The 16,319-nt window shown below is 42.7% G+C and overlaps 2 protein-coding genes across 6 annotated transcripts; both read left to right on the top strand.

Moving 5' to 3' along the window:
- The first annotated feature begins 7,254 nt into the window (after nt 1-7,254).
- Nucleotides 7,255-8,025, top strand: LOC122207072 (keratin-associated protein 4-12-like). Of its 4 annotated transcripts, XM_042916825.1 has the most exons (3): nt 7,255-7,359; nt 7,423-7,730; nt 7,818-8,025. In XM_042916825.1, the coding sequence occupies exons 1-3, from the start codon at nt 7,255-7,257 to the stop codon at nt 8,023-8,025; spliced, it is 621 nt and encodes a 206-aa protein (XP_042772759.1). The 4 variants fall into 4 exon arrangements, with proteins under 4 accessions (XP_042772759.1, XP_042772758.1, XP_042772757.1 ...); XM_042916824.1 differs by having other exon boundaries at nt 7,255-7,361; nt 7,464-8,025; XM_042916823.1 differs by having other exon boundaries at nt 7,255-7,730.
- A 7,709-nt stretch (nt 8,026-15,734) lies between these two features.
- LOC122207086 (keratin-associated protein 4-12-like) lies at nt 15,735-16,319 on the top strand. 2 transcript variants are annotated; one of them, XM_042916849.1, is made up of 2 exons: nt 15,735-15,856; nt 15,932-16,319. In XM_042916849.1, the coding sequence occupies exons 1-2, from the start codon at nt 15,735-15,737 to the stop codon at nt 16,317-16,319; spliced, it is 510 nt and encodes a 169-aa protein (XP_042772783.1). The 2 variants fall into 2 exon arrangements, with proteins under 2 accessions (XP_042772783.1, XP_042772782.1); XM_042916848.1 differs by having other exon boundaries at nt 15,735-16,319.

Genomic DNA, 16,319 nt, shown 5'->3' with positions numbered 1-16,319 from the left:
TGACACCGTGGGCTCTTGACCTTATTCTCCGCTGAACCACTGAATCTTTTCATAGGATGCTGTTGCTTCTCACAGTTTGTGCACACTTGGTTTTAGACTTCCTGTGTCCAATTCTTGGAACATCATATATCCCAAAGGACCGCAGACACTCCCACGAATAAAACAGCTCACCATGTTAGGAAGTGTCTCTCTCAAGGAGGCTATGCTTGAGGCGGACCGCACCAAACTGTGATTCTCACGTTGCATTCAAAACACCAGAGCCGACAATGGGTATTCCTGCATAAGTACTGCATAAGGAAGGAGGTGCTCTCAGGAGACCCAGTGTAAAGCGGAGTCAGCACAGGGCAGTAAAAGAAGCTAAGACAAAGGGTGCTTTCAGTTCAACTCACCCCCGTATTCTGACCCACACATGAGGGGTGTGTACTGGGCCACGGACTCGCTCATCTTAGTGGAAAAAGCGTTTGAGCCTTTGTGCTCCTACGTCACCTACTGCTACCTGTCAACATCCTTTGGTGAGTGGAAAGGATGGAGAGGAAGAATCCAGGTGGCCCCCACCCCAGAGCCTGAGACAGTTACCTGCAGATAGTGCGTGGTCAGTGTGAACCACGTGTCGCCCACACTCGCACTACCTTGTGGATGAGGGCATGTATGGCAAAGAGAATCAGAATGGGATATCGTATACCTACTCCTGGTTCTGCCCATATCTATGCATTTCTCTCAGTAACCTTGCTCCAGGTCGTTTGCCACAGTTTCCATAAAAACCTAGAAGATGAGAGTTAATGGGCAGCTTCTCTGCTCCTTAGCTGACTTGCCTGGTTCAGTACCAAGTTCCCCATTCCTGAGAGTCCTGAACCCATCGTTCCTGTGTCCTCTTTAGGCTATACTATTTGCCCATCTGCAGTTAATGCCGGGAAGAGGAATACCACAAATGTCCCTGCAGATCACCTGCATGCTAAAAATATTCCCTGTGGCCCCTGTAGCTCCTAACGTTGACTGCTGCCCTTTTGGCACTAGAAGTCCATGGAATAAGGTGGCAGCCAGGGGTTTAATTCCAATCAGAACTTTACCATGTCCCTTCCAGTTAGTTTTCCTGCCTTAGAGCCAAGATCTCTAGTTGTACACAGCCTACAATTCTGGTAGAAGGAGGCACAAATTCCCTCCAAAGGATCATTGGGATGAAGGTAGTGGGGAAACTTCTCCTTTAACTCTCACATCTAATCAGTATATTCAAAAACGGACCATGAAGGATTGTGGGTATCCAGCAATGAGTTCAACTCAGATCCCATGTCCAACAGTCTGCAAACATATGAGTATTTCAGCGTGCTCTGAGACAATGGCTGTAGATTCCTCAGGCAAGGATTAGAGAAATTCTATGATATGCACTTGCCGTTGTCCTTCACACCCAATGGCTAACAGACACAAGGAAAGATGCTCGACATCACTCATCATCAGGGAAATACAAATCAAAACCGCAATGAGATACCACCTCACACCTGTCAGAATGGCAAAAATTAACAACTCAGGAAACAACAGATGATGGAGAGGATGTGGAGAAGGGGAACACTTTTGCACTGCTGGTGGGACTGCAAACTGGTACAGCCACTCTGGGAAACAGTATGGAGGTTCCTGAAAAAATTAATAATAGAGATTTCCAAATTATGGAAAGAGTCCAAATGTCCATTTGGTCCTAACCATCCTATTGATGGGTTAATGGTCTGAAAACAGCATAGTCTGCAAACTGTGTCATCGATCATGGCTTTCCATTCGATCCATAATCTCAGCCTTTGTTCTTTTATTTTTTTGTAAAAAAAAATTTTATTTATTGATTTTAAGAGAGAGAAAGTGATAGAGAGTGAGCACACAAATGGGGGAGGGGCAGAAAGTGAGAGGGAGAAAGAATCCTAAGCAGACTCTGCACTGTCAGTGTAGAAGCAAACACAGGTCTTAGTCTCACGAACTGTGAGACAATGACTTAAGCCAGCCAAAATCAAGAGTCAGATACCTAACCAACTGAGCCACTGAGGCTCCCCTGTTCTTTTATTCTTAAGCTCTTTTAAATAGATGTACACACACACACACACACACACACACACACACACATATAATTGTACCTTAGTTGTCTGCCCCATTACCTACTATGTGGGACATCATGCTCTCTTATCCATACTGATAGGTCCCTGAGGGTGACAAATCATTCTGCCCCCTTTGTCATTCCAACCTTGCTGGCAATCACATAATTATATCCACAGAACTTCCTAAAGTTACATGTCCACCTGGATTCTGCCATTCAGGGATATCATCCCTGTTTTTCCTAGGGAGCATAGTTTAGCCACTTCTATCTGATTTTAGAGAATAATCACTACTATCTCAGTACCTAGCTGACAGTGATACTTGATGATTCCATAATATCTTAGTAAAGAGAGTACCTCCTGATCTCTCCAAGGGAACATAGCCAGTTAGGCTTTGTGACTTTATAACCTTATTTGAGCATTTCTACTTCTCTGCACTTTCAATCCCTCCCTTCTCACCTGAGTGTGCTGTGGCCATAGATAAATCTATACTGGTTATCTACTGTTATGTAACATTACCTCAAAATTTAGCCGCTTAAAATGACTCTCATTTGTTATCTCATTTCCATGGATCAAAAACCAGGCAGAGCCCACCTAGAGTCTCCAATTCATGAGCTTCGCTAGGTTGCACTCAAGGTGCTAGCTGGCACTGGGGTCTCATTTGAGGATGCGACTGGGGAAGAATCCACTTCCAAGCTCACTTATATGGTCATTGGCAGGATTCAATTCCTCGCACTCCACAGGAGGGAGGACCTCACTTCCTTGCTGGTTGTTGAATGAGACTGTGCTCAGTTCTTTGCTGCAAGGATCTCTCCCACATAGGACCTGGCTTCATCAAAGCCAGTGAGAGAGAGAGAAAGAGTTGGCATTAAAATGAAAATCACAGGACTCCTGGGTGGCTCAGTAGTTAGGCGTCTGACTTCGGCTTGGGTCATGATTTCACTACTCATGAGTTCAAGCCCCATGTTGGGCTCTGTGCTGATGGCTCAGAGCCTGGAGCCTGCTTCAGATTCTATGGTCTCCCTCTATCTCTGCCCCCCACCCCCACTTGTGTGTTCTCTCTCTCTCTCTCTCTCAATAATAAATAAAAATATTAAAAAATGAAAATCACAATCTTGTAACTTAATCACTTGATGTTGTCATATCCTGTGATTTAGAAGCAAGTTACTCAAGGAGAAGGAATTACATGAGACCATGAACACCAAGAGGCGGAAATCTTTGGGCCTTCTAGGAAGCTGCCTACTAAAACTCTTATATAATATTGAGTGAAAGAATCAAAACACATTTACACTAAGAATTTCTTCATATAAAAATTCAGGGGGCATCTGGGTGCTCAGTGAGTTAAGCGTCTGAATTCAGCTCAGGTAATGATCTCACGGTTCGTGGGTTCAAGCCCCTCATCATGCTCTGTGCTGACAGCCCAGAGCCTGGAGCCTGCTTCAGATTCTGTGCCCCCTTCTCTTTCTCCCCCTCCCCTACTCACACTCTGTCTGTCTCTCTCTCTCTGTCTCTCAAAAAAAAAAAATAAATAAATGTTAAAAAAATTTTTTTAATTCAGCAACATGTAAAATGAAACTATATTTTTAGATGTGAATACCCAGGTAATAAAACTGTGAAAAAATAAATTAAAGGTTACTTGAAAAGTGAGTACAGTAATCATCTGTAGGGTGGGAAAAGGATTGTGTACAAGGAGAGACATATCAAGAACTTTCTTAGGAGTAACAATGTTCTATTCCTTGACTCAAGTTTTGGGTATATAGATGTTTACTTCATAACTATTTTTTAAATCATGCATGCATAGTTCATCTGCTTTTCAGCATATGTGCATTTTATATAATATGAAAGAATTTTTAAAAATTTGGGGTGGGCTGAAATGCACATTCTGTTTAAGATTTAAAATGAAATATGAACTTACCCTTTTCTTACATCATACACAAAAATAAACTCAAAAAGGATGAAAGACCTAAAAGTAAGACAGGAAACCAACAAAATCCTAGAGGAGAAAACAAGCAACACCTCTTTGACCTTGGCCACAGCAACTTCTTACTGGACGTGTCTCCGCAGGCAAGGGAAACAAAAGCAAAAGTGAACTATTGGGACCTCATCAAGATAAAAAGCTTCTGCACCGCAAAAGAAACAATCGGCAAAACTAAACGGCAACTGACAGAATGGGAGAAGATATCTGCAAATGACCTATCGGATAAGGGGTTAGTATCCAAAATCTATAAAGAACTTATCAAAATCAACACCTAAAAAAAACAAGTAATCCAGGGAAGAAACAGGCAACAGACATGAATAGACACTTCCTGATGGCTAACAGACACAAGGAAAGATGCTCAACATCACTCATCGTCAGGGAAATACAAATCAAAACCACAATGAGATACCACCTCACACCTGTTAGAATGGCAAAAATTAACAACTCAGGAAACAACAGATGATGGAGAGGATGTGGAGAAGGGGAACACTTTTCACTGCTGGTGGGACTGCAAACTGGTACAGCCACTCTGGGAAACAGTATGGAGGTTCCTCAGAAAATTAAAAACAGAGATTTCCAAATTATGGAAAGAGTCCAAATGTCCACTCACTGACGAATGGATAAAGAAGATGAGGTATATATGTACAATGGATTATTACTCGGCGATCAAAAAAATGAAATCTTGCCATTTACAACAATGTGGATGAGACTAGAGTGTTTTGTGCTAAGCAAAATAAGTCAGTGAGAGAAAGATAAATACCGTATGATTTCATTCATACTGGAATTTAAGAAACAAAACAGAAAAACATGGAAAAGGGAAGAGAAAATAAGATAAAAACAGAGGGGGAGGCAAACGTGAGAGACACTTAAATACAGAGAACAAACTGAGGGTTGCTGGAGGGGTGTTGGGTAAGGGGATGGGTTAGATGGGTGATGGTTATTAAGGAAAGCACTTGTTGGGATGAACACTGGGTGTTATATGTAAGTGATGAATCATTAAATTCTACTCCCAAAACCATTATTACACTATATGCTTAGATTTAAATAAAAATTTTTAAATGTTATAAAATACTAGAGTTAAAAAAAAAAGAAAGATGATTTTAAGGAATGCCTGGTTACCCTACCATGAAATTAATTGGTAATAGTTAAGATAAATCTTGGTACTTGTCTAGTAGAGCACAGAATAAAGTAGAGATATATGTATCGACGTTAAGTGATTCTCACAGACATAAGACAAGTTAACAGTGCCAAACAGAAGAGTATTATATATACTATAGTAATTATATATGTACTACATATTATCTTATGGTCTAGATCAAAAAAAATCCATAGTGCAAAACATATTAAAACAGTGATTGCCTCCATGATAGTGGGGACTTCACTAAAGGACTTTCTGGTAAAATGGAAATGTTCATTTGATAGATGTGGGAATTACATGGACCTACTACTGTGTATCAAAACTCATCACTATGGATGACTACGGATTTATGAATTTCAATTGTGTGAATTCCACCTAAATTATAAAATAAAACATTAAAGGTAAACAAGACTAAATTAATTATATGAATAAGTCTATGTCTTTACAAACTCAGCTGATTTGCTTAAATACAATATCTTTTACTTAGATTACAGTACTGTGAACTCCTTCGATGTTTCTTTCTATATTATATTACAGTTATTTGTATTTGTGTGGGTGGGTGAGGGTTTTTCAGTAGTCTGTAGGTTTCTGGGGAGGAGACCCTAACTCATGCTTACAACGCCAATACTGGCAACGTGTGTATCTCGGATTATCCACTCAACCAATCTCCTTTATAAAAGGCAGGGACTTAACAGAGGTTCCTCAAAGCTTGAATGAACAGAAAAAAGAGGTAGGTCTCTAAGTGTCATCCTTGGGCCTTTAGCATCAACATCACTTGGATTGGTTAGAAATGCTAAATCTCAGAATCCCCCTGTATTCAGAACCTCTGGAATTTGTCCCAACCATTTCTAATAAGCCCTTCAGATGACTTGGTGCATCATCTGAATGCACTGGACTCTCACTAAATGGACAATAATTCAAAATAGTAGCAAAATGAATCTGAATTGACTAATCACATTTCACATGGATCCAACAAATGTGCACTAGGATTACCTCTGAGATAAGTTCTGAGGAGAAGCACATTCTCAATTCTTTTTGTCCCATTGAAGAATATTTTTTTTTTTTAATTTTTTTTCAACGTTTTTTTATTTATTTTTTTTGGGGACAGAGAGAGACAGAGCATGAACGGGGGAGGGGCAGAGAGAGAGGGAGACACAGAATCGGAAACAGGCTCCAGGCTCCGAGCCATCAGCCCAGAGCCTGACGCGGGGCTCGAACTCACGGACCGCGAGATCGTGACCTGGCTGAAGTCGGACGCTTAACCGACTGCGCCACCTAGGCGCCCCCATTGAAGAATATTTTTAATTAAGAATGAGGCAAGAATAAAGAAGAGGCTATGTCTTCTAGAATCCAAAGACCATACAGAAAAATGCAACACAAAAAGATATGATGAAAATGTAAACACTCAATGAACTACAAATCATGGCAGTGACTGGAACCATACAAGTAATTGTCTACATGATTTTAGAGTAGAGAACATGATCCAAAGTTAGAAACATCCAAGAAAACCCATTCTAGTGGCAGAGGTCAGCAACATCACATGCTCACTGGCAGCTGCTCCCTTCCTCATTGATCAACAATGACCCATAAAATTGGAACTTTTCCTCTTGTCCCATGCCACCTCCATCCTCTGCAGATGTGATCACTGGCAGAAATGCACAACCAAAACCAGGACTGTCTTCATCCCATCCTGCTAGGGGATGTAGCAGGGGACAGAAAGATGTAATTGCAGGTGCCACCTATCACATGAAGCCCTCTGGGTGAAAGATGAGGAAAGACTGGTCCAGAAGATGCCAGTGGGTATAAGTCAAAAGGAAAAGCAGACCAGATAGAATTTATCACATTTAGAAAAGAAAATTTTGTTCCCCTCAAGTTTAAACCATTACAAAGACAAATGTGACTGTGAAATATCATAATTACTTAAATATTAGGTAAACAAAAACAAGGAAGATGTGTTGACAAATCACCCGGTACGAGCAGTATATAAGAGGTCAGGGCACAAGGAGACTTCCAAAGTCCAGCTCCTCACTCTCCTGGAAACCAGTCCAGAATCTCCACCCTCTGACACCATGGTCAACTCCTGTTGTGGCTCCAGCTGCTGCCAGCCTTGTTGCTGCCCCACCTGCTGCCAGACCACCTGCTGCAGGACCACCTGCTGCCGCCCTACCTGCTGTGTGTCCAGCTGCTGCCACCCCTGCTGCGGGGGATCCAGCTGCTGTGGCTCCAGCTGCTGCCAGCCTTGCTGCCGCCCCACCTGCTGCCAGACCACCTGCTGCAGGACCACTTGCTGCCGCCCCAGCTGCTGTGGTTCCAGCTGCTGTGGTTCCAGCTGCTGCCGCCCCAGCTGCTGCATCTCTAGCTGCTGCCGGCCCTGCTGTGGGGGTTCCAGCTGCTGTGGCTCCAGCTGCTGCCAGCCTTGCTGCCGCCCCACCTGCTGCCAGACCACCTGCTGCAGGACCACTTGCTGCCGCCCCAGCTGCTGTGGTTCCAGCTGCTGTGGTTCCAGCTGCTGCCGCCCCAGCTGCTGCATCTCTAGCTGCTGCCGGCCCTGCTGTGGGGGTTCCAGCTGCTGTGGCTCCAGCTGCTGCCAGCCTTGCTGCCACCCCATCTGCTGCAGGACCACCTGCTGCAGGACCACCTGCTGCCGCCCCACCTGCTGTGTGTCCAGCTGCTGCCGCCCCTGCTGTGGGGGTTCCAGCTGCTGTGGCTCTAATTGCTGTGGCTCCAGCTGCTGCCAGCCTTGCTGCCGCCCCACCTGCTGCCAGACCACCTGCTGCCAGACCACCTGCTGCCGCCCCACCTGCTGTGTGTCCAGCTGCTGCCGCCCCAGCTGTTGCTAGACCCTCTGCCACCACCCAACCTGCTCTAGTGGCTCTTGCTGCTGCTCAGTGCCCTGACCTGCACCCTGCTGTTTTCATCAGCCAATCTCCTTCATGTCATCCAACTGGGAGCTGAATCATGTGAGGCCAACTGTAAAACCTCAGTTCCCAGTGATTTTCAACTTAGTTGGCTTCCGAATATACCCTCCTCTGCCACCCTCCCACCTCCTTGTTACTATCTCCATCCCAAATCAATACAAAGGTTGAATTTTCTCTGATATCTGTTAACATGTCATCCTAATTGATATATCTGTTTACTGCCAGATTTTCTGATATGGAGATGTTTCTATATGTGAAATAAATCTTAACTTTCCAGGCATACAAATACAAGAAATCGTGTCTCGTTCTTTTTCCTTCTTCGATGCTCACCCTTAGCTGTCAGGTCTTCTACTATTCTCTGCACAATGAGGAGATCATAGCAGGCGATTTCAGGATTTTCACTTCTATGACCTCAGCGCTTCCCACACTAACAGTATAGGATGGTGGCTTGCAGCAAGCACCTGGAACTCTCTGCAGAGGGCTCAGTCTACATGAAGGAGCAGATCGCAAAGGACAGAGCAGGGAAGGAAGTCTCTGGGAGAAGTCCTCAACCAGTGGGCAGTACTTGGTGGGTAAGTACTCTAGCCTCTTTCCCCTCGAGTGAGACATGTGAGACCAGAGGGTCTCAGCAGCACTGCACAAACCCCAGAGGCCCACAGGAGTCATCTGCTCTTGAAATCAACCTGGATTGGCTGCCACCCTTCCCTGGATCACATCAGTTTCCCTAGAGCACCACTTGGGGTCACCTCCCAGACAAACTACTTCTTCTCAAACCTCTCTTTTGGGGTCTGATCCTGAGGTCAACCAAACACCAGTGTTCCAAGTCTCAGTAGCAGTGCCTTCAAACATTTCCGTATGATATGAATGGTCACAGGGTGACAGGTCAACTGCTGAACTTACTCTCCCCTGAACCACTGAATATTTTGACAGGATGCTGTTTCTACAGTTTTGGCACACTTGGCTTTAGAATACTTGTCTCCTATTTTTAAAATGCCATATATCCTGAAGTACAGGACACACTGCCACAAGTAACATAGCTCACCAGATTAGGAACTGTCTCCTTAATGGGGGCTATGTTTAAGGGAGACCATCCCCAAATGTGATTCTTACATTGCATTTTTTCTTTAAAAATCAGAAAATAAAATGCATTCTTGCACGTGATGTATAAGGAAGTGCTCCTTGGAGAAATCAATGAGAAAGTGAGGGAAACAGGGTAAAGCAGTAAAAGCGGCTAAGACAAAATGCAGTTTCAGGTCAATACCAGCCTTACATTGTGACCCCACTTTTGACAAGCATGGCCTGGGTCACATACCTGCTCCTCTTGGAGGCAGAGGGTTTAGGTCTTTGTGCCCCTATACACTTAACACTACTTTTGCACAACCCTTGGCGAGATGTAGGATGGAGAGTACAAATCCCCAGGCTGGTCCCCTCCCTCATCTGAGAGAATTAACTACAGTTCCGTGTGAGCCACTCCCAGTCCATACTCTCACCAGCTTGTGCATAAGGGCATTTATGGCAAAAGGGATCGAATGGGATATCATGTAACTACCCCTGCCTCTGCTCATGTGTATGGATTTCTCTTAGTAACCTTGCTTCATGTGATTTTTCACTATTTCTAGAAAAACCAACAAGAGGAGGAGGCTCTCTGCTCCTTTAGCTGACTTGTCTGGTGCGGTGACCTACATCCCCATCCCTGAGAGTCCCAAGCCCATGGTTTCTATGTCCTCTTCAAGCGACACTACTTGCCCATCTGCAGTTATTCCTGGGAACAGGAATACCATGAATGCCCCTGTGGGTCATCTCAATGCTATATGTATTCCTCTTGGCCCCCATAACTCCTAACTTTGCATGCTGATTTCCTGGTACTAGAAGCCCAAAAAGATAAGGTGACAGCCAGAGCTTTTATTCAGATCTTTACCATGTCGCCTCAAGGTAGCTTTCTCTCTTAAAGCCAAGACCTTACCTGCACACAGCCCATAATTTTGGAAAAAGGAGGCGCAAATTCTCCCAAATGGAATACTGGGTATGAAGATGAGTGGGGAACCCCTCCTATAACCATGGCATCTGGATCAATGTATTCTAATGGGGCCATGCTGGCACTTTGTGTATTTAGCACTCATGGTCAAATCATATCCCATATCAAACAGCATCCAAATACATGAGTATTCTAGTGCCCCCACCCCCACCATAAATGGCTCTATATTCATTTGGGAAAATTCTAAAGACATTTCTACTATACACACCTGCTGTTGTCCTTTATCCTAGAGGACTGGCCTCTGTTTTGATGGGTCAATGGCTTCTAGGTCTGAGAATTGGCACAGGTCTGCAAACTGCATGAGGGATCATCAGTTTCCTTTGGGAACACTGACCTCAGCTTTTTGTTCATTTATTCCCTAGCTGTACAGAGCTTAAGGTAAACAACTTAAGGTACAAAATTTAAGGTACAAGTACAGCTATACCCTAGTTGGTCGCCTACATTCTATTTCAAGGGACATCATGCTCTATTATCCATATTGGAAGATCCCTGAGGGTCACATGTCATTCTGCCCCCTTTGTCATTCCAACCTCGCTGACTTTCACATAATTATATCCACATTACTTCTTAGAGTTAAATGCTGCCACCTGGCTTCTGCTATTCAGAGACATGTCATCCCCATTATTCCTCGGGAGGCCAGTTCTCTCACAGTATTCCTTTCCACCACCTCTGTATTCAGAGAATAGGCACCCCATACCTGATAATTCCTTATTACCTTGGTAAAGAGAGTGCCCCTTTGACCTACTCGGGATCATATGCTGCCAGTTGGCTTTTTTGGGCTTATGACTACGTGTATTCTAGCATATGTACTTCTCTGCACCTTTTGATCCCTTCCTCCTCACCTGTATGTAATGTAGTGCTAGAAAAGCCTGAACTGGATATGCATTTACTTAACATGACCTCACTATTTAGCCACTTTAAATGACACAAAGTTATTACCTCACAGTTTCTGTGGATCAGGAATCCCGATGCTGCTCAGTGAGGCTCTCACAAGGGTCTCCTCAGCTAGTTAACTGGCACTAAGATCTCGCCTGAAGTCTCAACTGTGGAAGAATCCACTTCCAAGTTCACTTATGTGGTCATTGGCAGGATTCAGATCCTGGAGGGCCACTGGAGGGAGGACCTCGCTTCCTTGCTTGTTGTTGAATGGATATTGTGCTCAGTTCTTTGCTGCAAGAATCTCTCCCACATGGCACCAGGCTTCATCAAAGCCAGTGAGAGACAGAGAGAGAGAGTTGGCATTAAGATGAAAGTCATGACAATCTTTTGTAACTCAATCACTTGATGTTGTCACATCCTGTTATTTAGAAGCAATTTATTCAAGGGGTGGTACTTACATGAGACCCTGAACACCAAGAGGTGGAAATCATTGGGCCTTCTTGGAGTATGCCTCAATACATGTGCATAATATTCAGTGAAAGAATCAAAATACATTTAAGATTCCTTTATATAAAATTCAAAACCAAGTAAAACTAAACTATATTGTTTAGGGATGCATATCCAGGTGGTAAAATCATGAAGAAAGTTAATGAAAAGAGAATTTAAAAATCTGGTTAGTGATCATTTATAGGGTGGAAAGAGGGAGATGTGTGGTCTTGGTGAAGGCAACATTCTATTTCATGACTTGTGCTTTGGGTACATAGTGTTTGTGTCATAATTATTTATTATATATTATACATGTATCTTTTATACACCATGCAGTGTATGTGTTCTTCATAATACAAATTTCTATAAATTCAGTGTGAATTGAAATGTTTGCTCTATTTATAATTTAAGAAGAAATATTAGATTAAGAATTGATTGAACATACTGTTGACCCTTGAATGATACAGGTTTGAACCACGTGAGTCCATTTATAGGCAGATTTTTTTGATAAATAAAGTTTACTTTATTTAGTAGTTTTCAGGGAATCAAAAGTTATGTGGAGACTTTTGACAGCACAGGGGATGGCATCTCTAACCCCTGCGTTGGTCAAGGGTCAACCGTAGTTAGAGAACTGAAGGAAATTCAATCAATGGCATATAGGCATTTATATGGTTTCAAATATTGCTTTAATTACACATACTACCTTATATCAAGACTGGCAATATTGTTAATGTGTATCCTTAAATATTTTAATGGAGCTTATTTTATTATAAAATAACTTAATTGACTTGAAATATGTTAACTTTCCTATCAATTACCCATGCCTTTTTTATGTGTCTGTTTAGATAATAATTCTACAAACTAAGTCACTATAATTACCTAGTGGTAATACATTTTAGCTACAGACAAAATACATTCCAGGTACCTGGGCATTTATTAAAATAATAATGAGTACTAACATATGTCTTACCTGATGAGAAAAGTCTTTTATTTTTTGCATGTTATTCTTTAAAGGATATATTAATATGATGTGATCAGTTTCTCTGGAAGGTACAACACAGGTTCCTCGATGGTGGTGCAAACATCAGTTGGGTCCACCTCATTCAAATTTCATTGATGTTTACCTAACTACCATATTTTACTTTGTGGAATTCTAAAAAGACAACAAAAAAAAATTTAAGTGTTATTTTATATTATATATATTCACACATATATTTATATAACATATACAATTAAAATGTTTAAGTACAATGAAGAAAAAAATTACACTCCATCTACTCTATGCAATAAAATACTAAAGTTTAGGTAGACCATACATAATTTGTGTGCATGGTCCTGATGTTAATTATCAATTCTACCTCACCAGACTATGGGTAAAATTTTTAGCAAGGAGTACACAGAGTGATGTCTCTCTTGCTTTTGATATGCAATTTTAAAAAATTCAGTGTGCTGTCTATAGTAATTTGCCTTTGTGGTCCATGCCCCACTGTTTATTCTTATCCATGTAGGACTTTTGTTTGGCATAAGACGGATTTACGAGAGTGAAGAGAATTATCGATGCTTCAGTCTGATATTGCTCAAAGTTCAGTGATTCAAAATCGGTACAATTCTATTAATTAAGTGTTACCAATTATATTTTAATATTGTAGCTACTTCTGTTCCTAATCTAATACTACACAAGTCTGTGTGATATAGACAGTTTAAGGAGGTCTAAAACTTGGCCATGCATTTAAGATTATACCTCACGAGCTTAAAAAATTCAGATGCCCAGGCCATACACCAGATCAGTTAAAATCAGAATTTTTCAGGGCAGAAGTCGGCATAAGTAATTTTTATCTCTCCTTAGGTGATCCTATTATGCAGCCAACTTTGCAAACCACTGGTCTAGGGGCTGATTCTCTGCATACTTCTCTATAATGAGAATGTACTCTGCCTTTCCATATATGACAAAAGGGTTTTCTTAATCTCTCTCGATTTATATAGAAAGCTCTCCCCTGGTATTAAGAACTCTTTTTTTTTTCTTTTTATGGTTTTTCTTCCCTCAGCATCTCCCATACAGCAAATCAAGTGAAAATCTCTCCCCTTGGGACACCATGTTGCCTCACAATCGAATTGTTTAAATGGCTTAGGTTCTCTAGCTTTGCCTCACAAGCCTATGGAATAAAAACACGTAAATCAGTGTTTGCTAAGAAAGTTATTGTGATAAACATATTGCAATGGTCTTGGTCTTCAAATGGTCCCAATTAAGATATTTAATCAGAAGGTGATCAATGCTGCTGTTTGCCTGGGACTTTCCTGTTTAACAAAGTTTTGAGTTCTGGAACCCCCATCAAGTCCCAGGTAAACAAGGATGGTTGGTAGTAGTTACAATAAGTTTTGGTACTTTGTCACTACAGCTCTGAATGAACTAGTGATACAAGTATCAACATTAATAATATTCACATGCCAAGTAAATGGTGCCAGACAGAAAAGAAATGATGCTATATATCATGTTTGAAGCTCTACATCAAAACAAATCTACAGTGAAAAAAAATACTAAAACAATTGTTGTCTCTTTGGTGGCAGGGAGTTTACTAAAGTGATATGTGGGAACTTTCTGATATAATGGAAATGTTCTATATCTTATAGGGATGGGGATTACATGGATGTGTATCCATTCGTCAAAACTCATCAAATAATACACTTAGAATCTGTACCTTTCAGGGTATGTAAAATTTTCCTAAAATGTAAAACAAATCATACAAAGTAAGTAAGAAACAGTAACTAGAATTATTTATTTATGAATAAATCTATGTCTTTACCAAACTGTCACCTTGGCTAATTTGTCTTAGACACTCTTCTTTTAGTTAAATTATACTACTATGAGTTCCTTGATGTTGCACAGTTGTATGGGGGAGAGGGGCGGGCTGGGGGGGGGGGGGGGGGATGGGTGTGCATACGCACGTATGATCTTCACAGTAATCTGTAAATTCCCAAGGAGAAGACCCTAAACCATATTTGTCACCCCAGGAACTGGCAACATGTGTATCTTGGATTACCCACTCAACAAATCTGCTTTATAAATAGGCTGGAACTTGATAGAGGCACTTCCTCAAAGCCTGAATGAACAGAACAAAGGAGTATCTCCAAGTGTGGTCCTTGGGTCCTTAGCATCAACATCCATCTGGGTACTTGCTAGAAATGCCAAACCTAGGCTCCACTCTAAGGCAGAATCTCTGGGATTTGTCCCAACCATGTTTAATAAGCCCTTCAGATGATTTGCTGCATGCTCAGGTTAGACCATCACTAAATAGAGGATAAGTAGAAATGGTAACTAAATTAAATTGACTAAAATCCATTCACATTTCAAGTGGATGGAAAAAGATGTGTGCCATAGATTTCCCAGCTATAGAGGTAAATTCTGAGGAGAGATACATTTTGATTATTGGGCCCATTTTTCCTCCATTGAAGAATATTTTAATTAAGAATGAGATAAGAATAAAAACGAGGCTATGTCTTCCAGAATCTAAAGACCAACTGGGAAAAACAACACAAATATATATGACAGCAAAGTAACAACGTAATGAGCGATGGGACATGGCAGTGATGCAGACCACACAGATAATTGTCTGCCATGGTTTTGGGGCAGAGGACAAGATCCAAAGGGAGAAACATCCAAGAAAATCCATTCCAGTGGCACAGAAATCAGCAATGTCATACACACATAGAGTTGTCTCCTTCCTCATTGTTCAAAAATGACCCACCAAAGAGAGCTTCTTCCTCTTGTCCCATGCCACACTATGCAGATAGGATTTCTTCCCAACTGATCATTGGAAGAAATGCAGAACCAGAAATATAACTGCCTTGATCCTATCACTGCTAGAAGAAATGGGACAGGAAGAAATGTAACTGTAAATGCCACCTATCACATGACAGCCCACTGTCAAGGAAGATGAGGAGAGTGTGGTCTGGAAGATGCTAGCAGGTATGAGTCAGGAGGAAAAGCAGACCAGATAGAACTTACCACATCTAGAAAAGAAAATTTGTTTCCCACAAGTTTAAACCATTACATAGACAAACATTACTGTGTACTGTGATAATTACTTAAATATTAGATAAACAAAAACAAGGAAGATGTGTTGACAAATCACCCTGTTCAGGGCATATATAAGGGGCCATGGCACAAGGAGACTTCAAACTCAAGCCCCTCACTCTCCTGGAAACCATCCCAGAACCTTCACCCTCTGACACCATGGTCAACTCCTGTTGTAGTTCCAGCTGCTGTGGCTCCAGCTGCTGCCAGCCTTGCTGCCGCCCCACCTGCTGCCAGACCACCTGCTGCAGGACCACCTGCTGCCGGCCCACTTGCTGTGTGTCCAGCTGCTGCCGCCCCTCCTGCTGTGGCTCCAGCTGCTGTGGCTCTAATTGCTGTGGCTCCAGCTGCTGCAGGCCCAGCTGCTGCATCTCTAGCTGCTGCCGCCCCACCTGCTGCCAGACCACCTGCTGCAGAACCACCTGCTGCCGCCCCAGCTGCTGTGTGTCCAGCTGCTGCCGCCCCAGCTGCTGTGGCTCCAGCTGCTGCGGCTCCAGCTGCTGTGGCTCCAGCTGCTGCCGCCCCTCCTGCTGCATTTCTAGCTGCTGCCGCCCCTCTTGCTGTGGTTCCAACTGCTGTGGCTCCAGCTGCTGTGGCTCCAGCTGCTGCCGCCCCTCCTGCTGCCCCTCCTGCTGCCTGCGCCCAGTCTGTGGCCGGGTCTCCTGCCACACCACTTGCTATCGCCCCACCTGTGTCATCTCCACCTGCCCCCGCCCCATGTGCTGTGCCTCCTCTTGCTGCTGA

This window comes from Panthera leo, chromosome E1, assembly GCF_018350215.1.
Source record: "Panthera leo isolate Ple1 chromosome E1, P.leo_Ple1_pat1.1, whole genome shotgun sequence".
In the NCBI taxonomy this organism is placed as follows: domain Eukaryota; kingdom Metazoa; phylum Chordata; class Mammalia; order Carnivora; family Felidae; genus Panthera; species Panthera leo.
This window is presented reverse-complemented; position numbering and strand designations above follow the sequence as displayed.

Excerpts from the sequence above, each read along its gene's own strand:
- LOC122207072 (XM_042916822.1), top strand. The coding sequence starts at position 7,255 with ATGGTCAACTCCTGTTGTGGCTCCAGCTGCTGCCAGCCTTGTTGCTGC.
- LOC122207086 (XM_042916848.1), top strand. The coding sequence starts at position 15,735 with ATGGTCAACTCCTGTTGTAGTTCCAGCTGCTGTGGCTCCAGCTGCTGC.